The sequence below is a fragment of the Triticum dicoccoides genome, chromosome 2B, assembly GCF_002162155.2.
Source record: "Triticum dicoccoides isolate Atlit2015 ecotype Zavitan chromosome 2B, WEW_v2.0, whole genome shotgun sequence".
NCBI lineage: Eukaryota > Viridiplantae > Streptophyta > Magnoliopsida > Poales > Poaceae > Triticum > Triticum dicoccoides.
The window spans coordinates 693,732,207-693,746,267 of NC_041383.1; the positions used below are offsets into that span (position 1 = coordinate 693,732,207).

At 40.6% G+C, this 14,061-nt stretch overlaps 1 protein-coding gene across 2 annotated transcripts; it reads left to right on the forward strand.

The window, feature by feature from the left end:
* The first annotated feature begins 433 nt into the window (after positions 1 to 433).
* Positions 434 to 2,552, forward strand: LOC119365668. Of its 2 annotated transcripts, none has more exons than XR_005175664.1 (2): positions 434 to 879; positions 1,914 to 2,552. XR_005175664.1 is itself a non-coding variant. In XM_037631322.1 (2 exons), exons 1-2 carry the CDS (start codon positions 596 to 598, stop codon positions 1,704 to 1,706), a joined length of 333 nt encoding a protein of 110 aa, XP_037487219.1. In that variant the 5' UTR covers positions 434 to 595; the 3' UTR covers positions 1,707 to 1,907. The 2 variants fall into 2 exon arrangements, 1 of the variants encoding a protein (XP_037487219.1); XM_037631322.1 differs by lacking the exon at positions 1,914 to 2,552 and adding an exon at positions 1,658 to 1,907.
* The last annotated feature ends 11,509 nt before the right edge of the window (positions 2,553 to 14,061 follow it).

Here is a 14,061-nt window from a genome sequence, read left to right on the forward strand (position 1 = left end):
GCCAAATCCAGAGGTCGTGTGTGGCCACTGCCTCAAGTACCACACTGCAACCGCCTTTGGTGCCTGTGTACATCCCCTGCCAAGCAAATGGACAGTTTTTCCATTTTCAATGCATGAAGTGAATGCTTCCAAGAATCCTAGGAAATCCTCTCACTACTAGGAAAAAGCTTATAGACAATCAATTACCAGTAGCGCGCTATATTAACCCACGCTACTGCTATTTAGCACTAGCGTGTGGCCAAAAATACCATGCTATTAGTAAATATTCTCGATCGTGCCACGCATACGATCCATAGTAATAGCGTGGGTTTTAAACCCATGCTACTGCTAAATCGATAGCTGTAGCGCGTGTGAGACACCCTGCACTACCGCTAGCCTAATCCCACGCCGGACCACATCCACGATCCATTCCCACACCCCACCAACCGTCCCAGTCCACTCCCACACCCACCCATCCCTGATCCAGATTCCCTCCACCTCCTCTCCTCTCCTCTGTCGGCCTCCCTTCCGCCACCTATCCTCTCCTCTGCCGCCGGGATCCCCTCCCCGTTCTTCTCCGATTGCTGGCATCCCCGTCTCTCCCTCTCTCCGATCCATGGCGGGATCCACCACCCGGCCGATGGTGGCTAGCCTGGGCTGCTCCTCGCCACGACGTGGAGGCATGGCGGCGACCCTAAGGGCGAGCCTAGTGGAAGCGCGAACAGCGACTGAGGAGGCAGTGAACGAGGTGGTGCTGCGGCAGGCTGCGCTGGTGGAGGACCTGCAGGGGCGCCCGGTGGCACGGGAGGCTGAGGCGAGCGGGACGAGCAGCTGGAGCAGGACGGCAACGTCGAGCTCAGCTGGGGCCTCCTCGGTGATGCCTACGACCGCTGCAGCGAGGTCTCTGCCGAGTACGCCAAGACCTTCTACCTCGCTGAGCCCCTCACTCGTCACTCACTACTCTGTAACTCTGATGATGCTAATCTGTAGTAGTTAAGCCATCTGTCTCAGCACATTTAGTCCAAATTTGGCCAATCTCAGGGTATCTAGCCATCCTTGCCTGCTCCAACAATTTTTGTTTGCTTCAGTCCCCAATATGGTTCGTAGTAGACAAACGGATAGTAGAATTTTGCCATGGGATAATCTATGATCCCTCAGAATTGTTGATTTTTCCCTTGCCATACATACATCACCCTTTGCTTCTGAAACCAAAAGTCCTATTTCTCGGATTTATAATTTTCGGAGCTTGCAGATAGTTAATTGAAGTACACCAATTGGTTGTAATTTTGGTTCGTGACCTGCACCATCTGCAAATACACATCTAGTATCCAAGAAAGTTTCTGTTCTGTCACTCAGGGTCATACTTACTGCAGCTAGTAGATATACCTTCTGTTGGATTTGAAATAAACTAAAAAAGTAACATGATTTTTCTTATCTTGTACGTCATTAGGAGCCATGAAAATTAACTAAAAAAGTAAAAAACAAAGGAGAGGGTCCAGTGAGTAGCTGGGTCCCTAGCAACCAAAAGAAAAAAGAGAAAAACAGAGACCCGTTACTTACTATTAATTGTCTTATCTTGTGTTGTGCGTCATGCAATTTTCTGTTCAGCTAACTGCATGACCAAGATTAACTATTCAGTAGGCTATATTAGTAATTTGTTTTTTCTTGTTTTGTGCAGTTTGGAGAAATTCATGGTTATTTCCTGTTACGTTTCCCTTTCACACTAATACCGATTGATTTGCACCATCTAGGGAGGCCTACATTATGCAAAATGTCTATATCAGCTAGAGAAGTAGTGGAAATCAGTAAACATTATTATTCTTATGCCTTATCTGAATAGCTTGAGAAATTCCTTACATGGAATACATCATATATTTATCTGTGGTTAATCCTTCCTTATTTAAAACATTTGTTCATTAAATGTTGGTGGGCAGGGCATATATACTTGATTGGGTATATGGAATCTGAATGTCGGCGCACATGATCTTACTAGCTTCTAAATCCGCTGAGCTGTACCGATGATGGTGTGTTTGCTACTCACACATTTTATCCAAAGGATCCTTATGTCAAAACGTTGCCCACTTCTAGGTTGCTGGTATGTATTTTCACACCATATGTACGCTTGTGCTTACCCCCATCTGTCTCGGCACATTCAGCCCAAATTTGACCAAATACTGAAGATGGTGCACTTGTGGGTGCTACGTGCCATGCATCTTGGCCAATCTCAAGGAAATAATCAGTAAAGGCAATAGTGTTTAGTCGTTCGCCACAGAGAATCGTTGGTGATATTAATTAGTATATCTGTAAGTGCATCTAGTGCCCCTTAGTGATTTTGATGTATTGAAGACTTATAGGTTAAGGGACTAATGTGTTTGTGAGTGTACACATGCTCTATAAGTCGATGAGGAGTTTGATATTTGCGATGAAAGTCGACCCCTAAAGATGTATGTCTTCAGCTGAAGACTTCGGTTCTCCTAAAGATTTTGAAAGTGATGAAATTGGTGTGACCTTGAAGACTTGGATATTCATGCGAGGATTATGAAGCATGAAGACTTTTGTTTTTGTGGTTTCATTTTCTCTTTCTTGAGTCATAGGAAACACCGTACTATTAAAGGGGGTCGAGGTAATACTAAGGAAAGTGATTTTCAAGTGATGCTCATCTCAAAATCCTACACCTACCCAATCCTTTCGAGTGAAGCCATTGGAAATCTCATATCAGTTCAGTCAGTTTCTTCAGTGACAGAGACGAAGATCTTCTGGTCTCTGACAAATTTGTTCTGACTGAGGAGTTAGGAATTCGCTAGTGCGGATTGCCTACACAATGAGGAACATGATAGCCCCGGGGAATTTGAACCTCAAATATCCGATCGTTGATGTGCTATGCGCCAGCTGTCCCAAAATATATACCCACCTAACGGTCATATTATTGAAGAGCATTTATGTCTTATCATGTCGGATTGCTCCCTAGGGTATAAATAGCCGCCCCCTACAACCACTAGCCGGTTGGCTACTCCGAGAGAAACTGACACTTGTCATTGAGAGCATCACATCCTCCGAGGACTTTGAGTGAAAATCATCAAGTGAGGAAAACCCAAACCCAAACACCTAAAACCCCAAAGTGATTGAGCATCACTGAAGAGATTGTTCCTGTGTGGAACCGACGCTTGTTACCTTTGAGGACTGTGTATCCTCCAGACGGTTAGGCTTCATGGTCTGAGCATCCAAGAGGAATTGTGGATCGCCGAGTGACCAAGTCTGTGAAGGTTTGGAAGTCACCTGAAGACTTACCATGAGTGATTGGGCGAGGTCTGTGTGACTTTAGCTCAAGGAGAATATGGTGAGGACTGTGTGTCCTGGACTGTGTGTCATCGGGTTTAAATACCCAGACGCTCCAACCAGACGTACAACTGTCACAGCAGTTGGAACTGGTCTACCAAATCATTGTCTTCACCAAGCCAACTGGTTCTATTTCCTCAACCCTTTCATTTCCTCATTCATGTGTTGATGAACCTGATCATTACTGTTTGAAGACTTTGACTGAAGACTTTCTATATTTCCTCAATCCTAATTCTTCAGTCACATAGTCTTGAGCCTGCTTATCCTGTTTTCACGCTATCTGTACTCTGTGCTTGTTTTCATTTCATCATGATGACTATGTTGTTGATCTGTTATGCTTATACCTGAGTACTTATTCCAATGCTAGTGTGTCGTTTCTTAGGAATTTCTTCACCTAGAAATTCCTCAGTGACGAATTTGTGATAATTGTCTATTCACCCCCCTCTAGTCAATATAACGCACTTTCAATTGGTATCAGAGAAGGTACTTCCTTGTTCTGTGTGATTTTGGTTTAACCACCTGGAGTTTTAATCATGTAGACTGCAGGAATGATCAAGGTCTCGGCTGGGTGTCCTGCTACCTCTTGAGTGCGTTGGTTTTCCCTTGAAGAGGAAAGGGTGATGCGGCAGAGTAGCATAAGTATTTCCCTCTGTTTTGAGAACCAATGTATCAATCCAGTAGGAGACAACACACAAGTCACCGAATACCTGCACAAACAATCAAGAACTTGCAACCAGCGTGATAAAGGGGTTGTCAATCCCTTTACGGTCACTCACAAAAGTGAGATCTGATAGAGATAGATAAACGGTAAAGTAAATATTTTTGATATTTTTGGTTGTATAGATTGGAAAGTAAAGATTGCAAAATAGTAGATAGAAAACTAGCAAGATGTAAGCGAGATTCAATAATATGGAAAAGAGACCCGAGGGCCATAGGTTTCACTAGTGACTTCTCTCGAGATAGCATATATTATGGTGGGTGAACAAATTACTGCCGAGCAATTGATAGAAAAGCGCATAATTATGATGACATCTAAGGCAATGATCACGAACATAGGCATAACATCTGTGTCAAGTAGACCGACTCCTGCCTGCATCTACTACTATTACTCCACACATCGACCGCTATCCAGCATGCATCTAGAGTACTAAGTTCATAAAGAACAGAGTAACGCATTAAGCAAGATGACATGATGTAGAGGAATTAACTCAAGCAATATGATGAAATCCCCATCTTGTTATCCTCGATGGCAACAATACAATACATGCCTTGCTACCCCTACTATCACTAGGAAAGGACACTACAGGATTGAACCCAAAGCTAAGCACTTCTCCCATGGCAAGAAAGATCAATCTAGTAGGCCAAACTAAACCGAAAATTCGAAGAGACTTGCAAAGATATCAAATCATGCATATAAGAATTCAGAGAAGAACCAAATAATATTCATAGATAATCTTGATCATAAATCCACAATTCATCGGATCTCGGCAAACACACCGCAAAAGAGTATTACATTGAAGAACGTCGAGGAGAACTTTGTATTGAGAATCAAAGAGAGAGAAGAAGCCATCTAGCAAATAACTATGGACCCGAAGGTCTGTGGTAAACTACTCATGCTTCATCGGATAGGTAATGGTGTTGATGTAGAAGCCCTCAGTGATCGAATCCCCCTCTGGCAGATCACCGGAAAAGGCTACAAGATGGGATCGCACGGGTACAGAAGGTTGCGGTGGTGGAAAAGTGGTTTTGTGGCTCCCCCTGATGTTTTTAGGGTATAAGAGTATCTATAGGCGAAGGAACTAGGTCAGGGGAGCTACGAGGGGCCCATGAGGGTGGGGGCACACCTACCCCTGGGCGCGCCCTCCTGCCTCGTGGCCGCCTTGTTGCCTCTACGACTTCATCTCCAAGTCTTGTGGTTTGCTTTCGGTCCAAGAAAGATCACCGCGAAGGTTTCATTCTGTTTGGACTTCCTTTGGTATTACTTTTCTACAAAACTCTAAAATAGGAAAAAAACAGAAACTGGCACTGGCCCCTCGGTTAATAGGTTAGTCCCAAAAATAATATAAAATAGCATATTAAGCCCATTAAACATCCAAAACAAATAATATAATAGCATAGAACAATAAAAAATTATAGATACGTTGGAGACGTATCAAGCATCCCCAAGCTTAATTCCTGCTAGTCCTCGAGTAGGTAAATGATAAAAACAAATATTTTGATGTGGAATGCTACCTAACATATTTATTCATGTAATTTTTCTTTATTGTGGCATGAATGTTCAGATCCAAAAGATTCAAGACAAAAGTTTAATATTGACATAAAAATAATAATACTTCAAGCATACTAAAAAAGCAATCATGTCTTCTCAAAATAACATGGCCAAAGAAAGCTATCCCTACAAAATCATATAGTATTGCTATGCTCTATCTTCATCACATAAAGTATTTAATCATGCACATCCCCGATGACAAGCCAAACAATTGTTTCATACTTTTTATGTTCTCAATTTTTTTTCAATCTTCACGCAATACATGAGCGTGAGCCATGGATATAGCACTATAGGTGGAATAGAATGGTGGTTGTGGAGAAGACAAAAAGGATAAGATAGTCTCACATCAACTAGGCATATCAACGGGCTATGGAGATGCCCATCAATAGATATCAATGTGAGTGAGTAGGGATTGCCATGCAATGGATGCACTAGAGCTATAAGTGTATGAAAGCTCAAAAAGAAACTAAGTGGGTGTGCATCCAACTTGCTTGCTCACGAAGACCTAGGGCATTTTGAGGAAGCCCATCATTGGAATATACAAGCCAAGTTCTATAATGAAAATTCCCACTAGTATATGAAAGTGACAACATAGGAGACTCTCTATCATGAAGATCATGGTGCTACTTTGAAGCACAAGTGTGTAAAAAGGATAGTAGCATTGTCCCTTCTCTCTATTGCTCTCTCTTTTTGGGGGGGCCTTCTCTTTTTTTTATGGCCTCTTTTTTTATTTTTCATCCGGAGTCTCATCCCGACTTGTGGGGGAATCATAGTCTCCATCATCCTTTCCTTAGATGGGACAGTGCTCTAGTAATGAAGATCACCACACTTTTATTTACTTACAACTCAAGAATTACAACTCGATACTTAGAACAAAATATGACTCTATATGAATGCCTCCGGTGGTGTACCAGGATGTGCAATAATTCAAGAGTGACTGATACGTCTCCAACGTATCTATAATTTATGAAGCATTCATGCTATATTATTATCTGTTTTGAATGATTACGGGCTTTATTATACACTTTTATATTACTTTTGGGACTAATCTATTAACCGGAGGCCCAACCCATATTGCTGTTTTATTGCCTGTTTCAGTATTTCGAAGAAAAGGAATATCAAAAGAAGTCCAAACGGAATGAAACCTTCGGCATCGTGATTTTTTGGAAGAATATCATCCTGGAGGCTTGGAGATCAAGTCAGAAGATACTCGAGGAGCCCATGAGATAGGGGGGGCGCCCCCCCTACCGGGCGCGGCCCCCTGTCTCGTGGACCCCTCGAGCACCCCCCGACCGACTTCTTTCGCCTATATAACCCTACGTACCCAAAAACCATTGAATATCAAGATAGATCGGGAGTTCCACCGTCGCAAGCCTCTGTAGCCACCAAAAACCTCTCGGGAGCCCTTCCCGACACCCTGCCGGAGGGGGGATCCATCACCTGTGGCCATCTTCATCTTCTCGGCGCTCTCCATGACGAGGAGGGAGTAGTCCATCCTCGAGGCTGAGGGTATGTACCAGTAGCTATGTGTTTGATCTCTCTCTCTCGTGTTCTCTCTCGTGTTCCCTCTATGGCACGATATTGATGTATCCCGAGCTTTGCTATTGTAGTTGGATCTTATGATGTTTCTCCCCCTCTACTCTCTTGTGATGAATTGAGTTTTCCCCGTTGAAGTTATCTTATCGGATTGAGTCTTTTATGAGACACTTGATGTATGTCTTGCCGTGCTTATCTGTGGTGACAATGGGATATCATGTGCCTCTTGATGTATGTTTTAGTGACCAACTTGCGGGTTCCGCCCATGAACCTATGCATAGGGGTTGGCACACGTTCTTGACTCTCCGGTAGAAACTTTGGGGCACTCTTTGAAGTACTTTGTGTTGGTTGAATAGATGAATCTAAGATTGTGTGATGCATATCGTATAATCATGCCCACGGGTACTTGAGGTGACAATGGAGTATCTAGGTGACATTAGGGTTTTGGTTGATTTGTGTCTTAAGGTGTTATTCTAGTACAAACTCTTGAATAGATTGATCCGAAAGAATAACTTTGAGGTGGTTTCGTACCCTACCATAATCTCTTTGTTTGTTCTCCGCTATTAGTGTCTTTGGAGTGACTCTATGTTGCATGTTGAGGGATTGTTATATGATCTATCTATGTTATTATTGTTGAGAGACTTGCACTAGTGAAAGTATGAACCCTAGGCCTTGTTTCCTATCATTGCAATACCGTTTACGCTCACTTTTACCACTTGTTACCTTGCTGTTTTTACAATTTCAGATTACAAATACCTTTATCTACCATCCATATTGCACTTGTATCACCATCTCTTCGCCGAACTAGTGCACCTATACAAATTACCATTGTATTGGGTGTGTTGGGGACATAAGAGACTCTTTGTTATTTGGTTGCAGGGTTGTTTGAGAGAAACCATCTTCATCCTACGCCTCTACGGATTGATAAACCTTAGGTCATCCACTTGAGGGAAATTTGCTACTGTCCTACAAACCTGTGCACTTGCAGGCCCAACAACGTCTACAAGAAGAAGGTTGTGTAGTAGACATCAAGCTCTTTTCTGGCGCTGTTGCCGGGGAGGTGAGTGCTTAAAGGTATATCTTTAGATCTTGCAATCGAGTCTTTTAGTTTCTTGTTTTATCACTAGTTTAGTTTATAAAAGAAAACTACAAAAATGGAGTTAAGTTTGTCTCGTACGCTTCGTCTTTTTAATATCTTTCGTGAGTTTGATGGAAAGGAAAATTGTGCTCAAGCGCTAGAAGAAGAATGCATTAGAATGTTTGGTACTATATCTTTGAATGATGAGCATGATTGCAATGTTGTTAGTATGAATTCCTTGAATATCCATGATGCTAATGATATGCATAGCCACAAGCTTGGGGAAGCTATGTTTGATGAAGATGATATTTTTTGTCCCCCAAGTTTTGATGAGAATATTTATTATGATGATAGTATGCCTCCTACCTATGATGATTATATTGATGAAAGTGGGTTCGGAAGAGTGTCAACTTTAGGAAGTAGTGATCCCACTATTTTGGAGGATGTTGAATTTTATTGTGATGAATATGAAAGTGAATTTGGAAGAGTGTCAACTTTATTTAGTGATTCCACTATCTTGGGAGAGGTTTCAATCGATTATGATGAGAACGAAGTTGCTACTTATGATGATTATTGTGATGAAACTTATGCTATAAAAAGTAGTGATGATTATATTTACAAAACATGTCATGATTATGATTACCCTTTTTCTGAACAGTACTCTTTTAATGTGGAAACAATTTTTAGTGTTCAAGTCTCTTATGATACTCCTACTATTCCGAATGAGAAGAATTTTGCTTATGTGGAGAGTAGTAAATTTTCTATGCTTGTAGATCATGAAAAGAATGCTTTAGGTGCTGGTTATATTGTTGAATTCATTCATGATGCTACTGAAAATTATTATGAGGGAGTAACATATGCTTGTAGGAATTGCAACAATATCAAGTTTCCTCTCTATGTGTTAAATTTTTTGAAGCTATGCTTGTTTTACCTTCCTATGCTAGTTGATTATTGTTCCCATAAGTTAATTGCTCACAAAATCCCTATGCATAGGAAGTGGCTTAGGCTTAAATATGCTAGTCATATGCTTCATGATGCTCCCGTTATGTTTCAATTCTTATCTTTTATGTGAGCATCATTGTCATCATCATGCCTAGCTAAAAAGGCATTAAGGAAAAGCGCTTGTTGGGAGATAACCCAATATTTATCCTTACTGTTTTTGTGTGTCCACATGATTATTCTACTATAGTAATCATGTTTTATAGCTTTTGTTTCAATAAAGTGCCAAGTAGAACCTTTGGGAAGACTTGGGTGAAGTCTATATGATCTTGCTGTAAAAAACAGAAAATTAGCGCTCACGAGATTAGCTGCCATTGTTTACTGGAGAGTGATTTTAGGTTGATTCTTTTTGCAGATGATTAGTAGACAAATTCCTCCGGTCCACCAATTTATTTCATAATTTTTGGGGTTCCAGAGGTATACGTTTGATACAGATTACTACAGACTGTTCTGTTTTTGATAGATTCTGTTTTCATTGTGTTGTTTGCTTATTTTGATGCATCTATGGCTAGTATTAAGTGTTATGAACCATAGAGAGGTTAGAATACAGTAGATATTACACCAATATGAATTTAGAATGAGTTTATTACAGTACCTAAGTGGTGGTTTTATTTTCTTATACTCACGGAGCTTGCGAGTTTTGTGTTGAGTTTTGTGTGGTTGAAGTTTTCAAGTTTTGGGTAAGGATTGGACGGACTATGGAATAAGGATTGGAAAGAGCCTAAGCTTGCGGATTCCCAAGGCACCCCGAGGTAATATTCAAGGACAACCAAGATCCTAAGCTTGGGGATGCCCCGGATGGCATCCCCTCTTTCGTCTTCGTTCATCGGTAACTTTACTTGGAGCTATATTTTTATTCGTCACATGATATGTGTTTTGCTTGGAGCGTCATTTTGTTTTGTTAGTATTTGCTTTCTGTTAGTTAGAATAATGTTCTGCATCTTTATTTTCAATAAAAATGTCAAGGATAGCCTTTGCCATGCTTATTTTGCTAGTATACATGTTGCTGTTTGAAAACAGAAAGTTTACCGCTGTTGCAAAAATTCCCTAGAAAACTCAGAGAAGGTTAGAATGTTGAATCTTTTTGCATATTAAGATCTGATAAATTTATTACATTGGGAATTTTAGTTAATAATTTTTGGAGTCACGGAAGTATTGTTACTCTTGCATTCTTTACAGACTGTACTGTTTTGGCAGATTGCTGTTATGTTTGCATTCTTTGCGTATGTTTGCTTGTTTAATGATTCTATTTGAGGATAGGAGTATTAAATATGAAGAGGCATTTAGTATGCAATGTTGAATAATAATTTTAGTGATTTGTTACAGTAGAAAGTGATAAGGTTTTGCATTGGTTTATACTAACCTATCTCATGGGTTCTTGTTGAGTTTGTTGTGAATGAAGCTTTTGATAAAAAGAAGAGAAACCATGATATGAGAGGAATTAAGGAGACATAAAAGCTCAAGCTTGGGGATGCCCAAGGCACCCCAATATAATATTTCAAGAAGTCTCAAGCATCTAAGCTTGGGGATGCCCCGGTAGGCATCCCACCTTTCTTCTTCGACAACTATCGGTTAGTATCGGTTGAACCTAAGTTTTTGCTTCTTCACATGACTTGTGCTATCCTTGCAATGTCATTTTATTTTGTTTTTCTTGCTGCTTGAATACAATACCAAGATCTGAAATTCTTTAATGAGAGAGAGTCTTCACATAGTTGCATAATTATTTAGCTACTCATTGATCTTCACTTATATCTTTTTGGAGTAGTTTGTCATTTACTTGTGTGCTTCACTTATATCCTATGAGTAAATGGTTGAATGAGTTTATTGTCATAAATCTGAAATTATATATGTTTCATTTGCTTATCCCATGGGGAGTAATGACTTCACATCTAAGAAGTAGAGGTTGTAAATTTATTGACGGTTAGCAAGCATTGTATTAGTCATTTGAACAATTCATGAAAGAATATTGAAGGAAGAGAGATTTCACATATAAATATATTATCATAGACATCTTTTATAATTGTGAGCACTCATTATGTATGACATGCTAAAGAGTTGATGTTGGACAAGGAAGACAACGTAACGGGTTATGTTTTCTCGCATCTCAGTTAAAGTATATTGTCATGGATCATTCAAACATGTTGAGCTTGCATTTCCCCCTCATGCTAGCCAAAAATTCCTAGCACCAAGTAGAGATACTACTTGTGCTTCCAAATATCCTTAAACCCAGTTTTTGCCATGAGAGTCCACCATACCTACCTATGGATTGAGTAAGATCCTTCAAGTAAGTTGTCATCGGTGCAAGCAATAAAAATTGCTCTTTAAATATGCATGAGTTATTAATGTGGAGAAAATAAGCTTTGTACGAACTTGTTATGGAAGCAATAAAAGCGACAGACTGCATAATAAAGGTCCATTTACAAGGGGCAATATAAAGTGACGTTCTTTGGTATTAAGATTTTGTGTATCCAACCCTAAAAGTGCATGACAACCTATGCTTCCCTCTGCGAAGGGCCTGTCTTTTACTTTATGCAAGAGTCAAGGTGATCTTCACCGCTCCCTTTTTCATTTTATCCTTTGGCAAGCACTTTGTGGTGGGGTGATCCTGATATATATATCCAAATTGGATGTACGTTAGCATGAACTATTATTGTTGACATCACCCAAAGGTGAATACGTTTGGAGGCAACATTATAAGCCCCAATATTTCTCTGTGTCTGATTAAAACTTCATAACCACAAGTATTGCGTGAGTGTTAGCAATTGTAGAAGACTATATGATAGTTGAGTATGTGAAGTTTGCTAAACCAAAGCTCTGACATAGACTCTTCCTGAAAGAAAGATGAATTGCAATTGTTTGATGACTAAGAATGAAGTTTGCTAGTTTTCAAGAAAGTTTATGGTCTATGCTTTGACATGTAAATTGCTTGTTACTTTATCATGAAAAGTTTTATGAGATGAACTATTGTTATGACATATAATGATGCTAGTAAAGGTGATTGAAATTGTCATTGATCAAACTTGTGCACCTTCTAGCATTCACACTTCATAAATTCTGTTTTCATCATTTACCTACTCGAGGACGAGTAGGAATTAAGCTTGGGGATGCTGATATGTCTCCAACGTATCTATAATTTATGAAGCATTCATGCTATATTATTATCTGTTTTGAATGATTATGGGCTTTATTATACACTTTTATATTACTTTTGGACTAACCTATTAACCGGAGGCCCAACCCATATTGCTGTTTTATTGCCTGTTTCAGTATTTCAAAGAAAAGGAATATCAAATGGAGTCCAAACGGAATGAAACCTTCAGCATTGTGATTTTTTGGAAGAATATCATCCTGGAGGCTTCGAGATCAAGTCAAAAGATACTCGAGGAGCCCAGGAGATAGGGGGGCGCGCCCCCCTACCGGGCACGGCCCCCTGTCTTGTGGACCCCTCGAGCACCCCCCGACCGACTTCTTTCGCCTATATAACCCTACGTACCCAAAAACCATTGAATATCAAGATAGATCGGGAGTTCCACCGTCGCAAGCCTCTGTAGCCACCAAAAACCTCTCGGGAGCCCTTCCCGACACCCTGCCGGAGGGGGGATCCATCACCGGTGGCCATCTTCATCTTCTCGGCGCTCTCCATGACGAGGAGGGAATAGTCCATCCTCGAGGCTGAGGGTATGTACCAGTAGCTATGTGTTTGATCTCTCTCTCTCGTGTTCGCTCTATTGCACGATCTTGATGTATCCCGAGCTTTGCTATTGTACTTGGATCTTATGATGTTTCTCCCCCTCTACTCTCTTGTGATGAATTGAGTTTTCCCCTTTGAAGTTGTCTTATCGGATTGAGTCTTTTATGAGAACACTTGATGTATGTCTTGCCGTGCTTATCTGTGGTGACAATGGGATATCATGTGCCTCTTGATGTATGTTTTGGTGACCAACTTGCGGGTTCCGCCCATGAACCTATGCATAGGGGTTGGCACACGTTCTTGACTCTCCGGTAGAAACTTTGGGGCACTCTTTGAAGTACTTTGTGTTGGTTGAATAGATGAATCTAAGATTGTGTGATGCATATCGTATAATCATGCCCACGGATACTTGAGGTGACAATGGAGTATCTAGGTGACATTAGGGTTTTGGTTGATTTGTGTCTTAAGGTGTTATTCTAGTACGAACTCTTGAATAGATTGATCCGATAGAATAACTTTGAGGTGGTTTCGTACCCTACCATAATCTCTTCATTTGTTCTCCGCTATTAGTGTCTTTGGAGTGACTCTTTGTTGCATGTTGAGGGATTGTTATATGATCTATCTATGTTATTATTGTTGAGATAACTTGCACTAGTGAAAGTATGAACCCTAGGCCTTGTTTCCTATCATTGCAATACCGTTTATGCTCACTTTTACCACTTGTTACCTTGCTGTTTTTACAATTTCAGATTACAAATACGATGTCAACTACATGATCATGCAAAACAATATGACAATGATGGAGCGTGTCATAATAAACAGAACGGTGGAAAGTTGCATGGCAATATATCTCGAAATGGCTATGAAAATGCCATAATAGGTATGTATGGTGGCTGCTTTGAGGAAGGTATATGGTACCGGAGAAAGTTGCGTGGTACTAGAGAGGCTAGCAATGGTGGAAGGGTGAGAGTGCGTATAATCCATGAACTCAACATACTTATTGCAAAAATTTATTAGTTATCGAAACAAAGAACTACATGCATGCTCCTAGGGGGAAAAGACCATCGCTCGTCCCCGACCGCCACTCATTAGGAAGATGCTACCTCTTGAGCACTGCGTTGGTTTTCCCTTGAAGAGGAAAGGGTGATGCAGCAAAGTAGCGTAAGTGTTTCC

Bases quoted from the DNA above. Each gene is read 5' to 3' on its own strand.
- LOC119365668 (XM_037631322.1), top strand. From the start codon at position 596: ATGGCGGGATCCACCACCCGGCCGATGGTGGCTAGCCTGGGCTGCTCC. The intron at 880-1,657 runs GTCTCTGCCGAG...TGTTTTGTGCAG, and splicing joins CCTACGACCGCTGCAGCGAG to TTTGGAGAAATTCATGGTTA.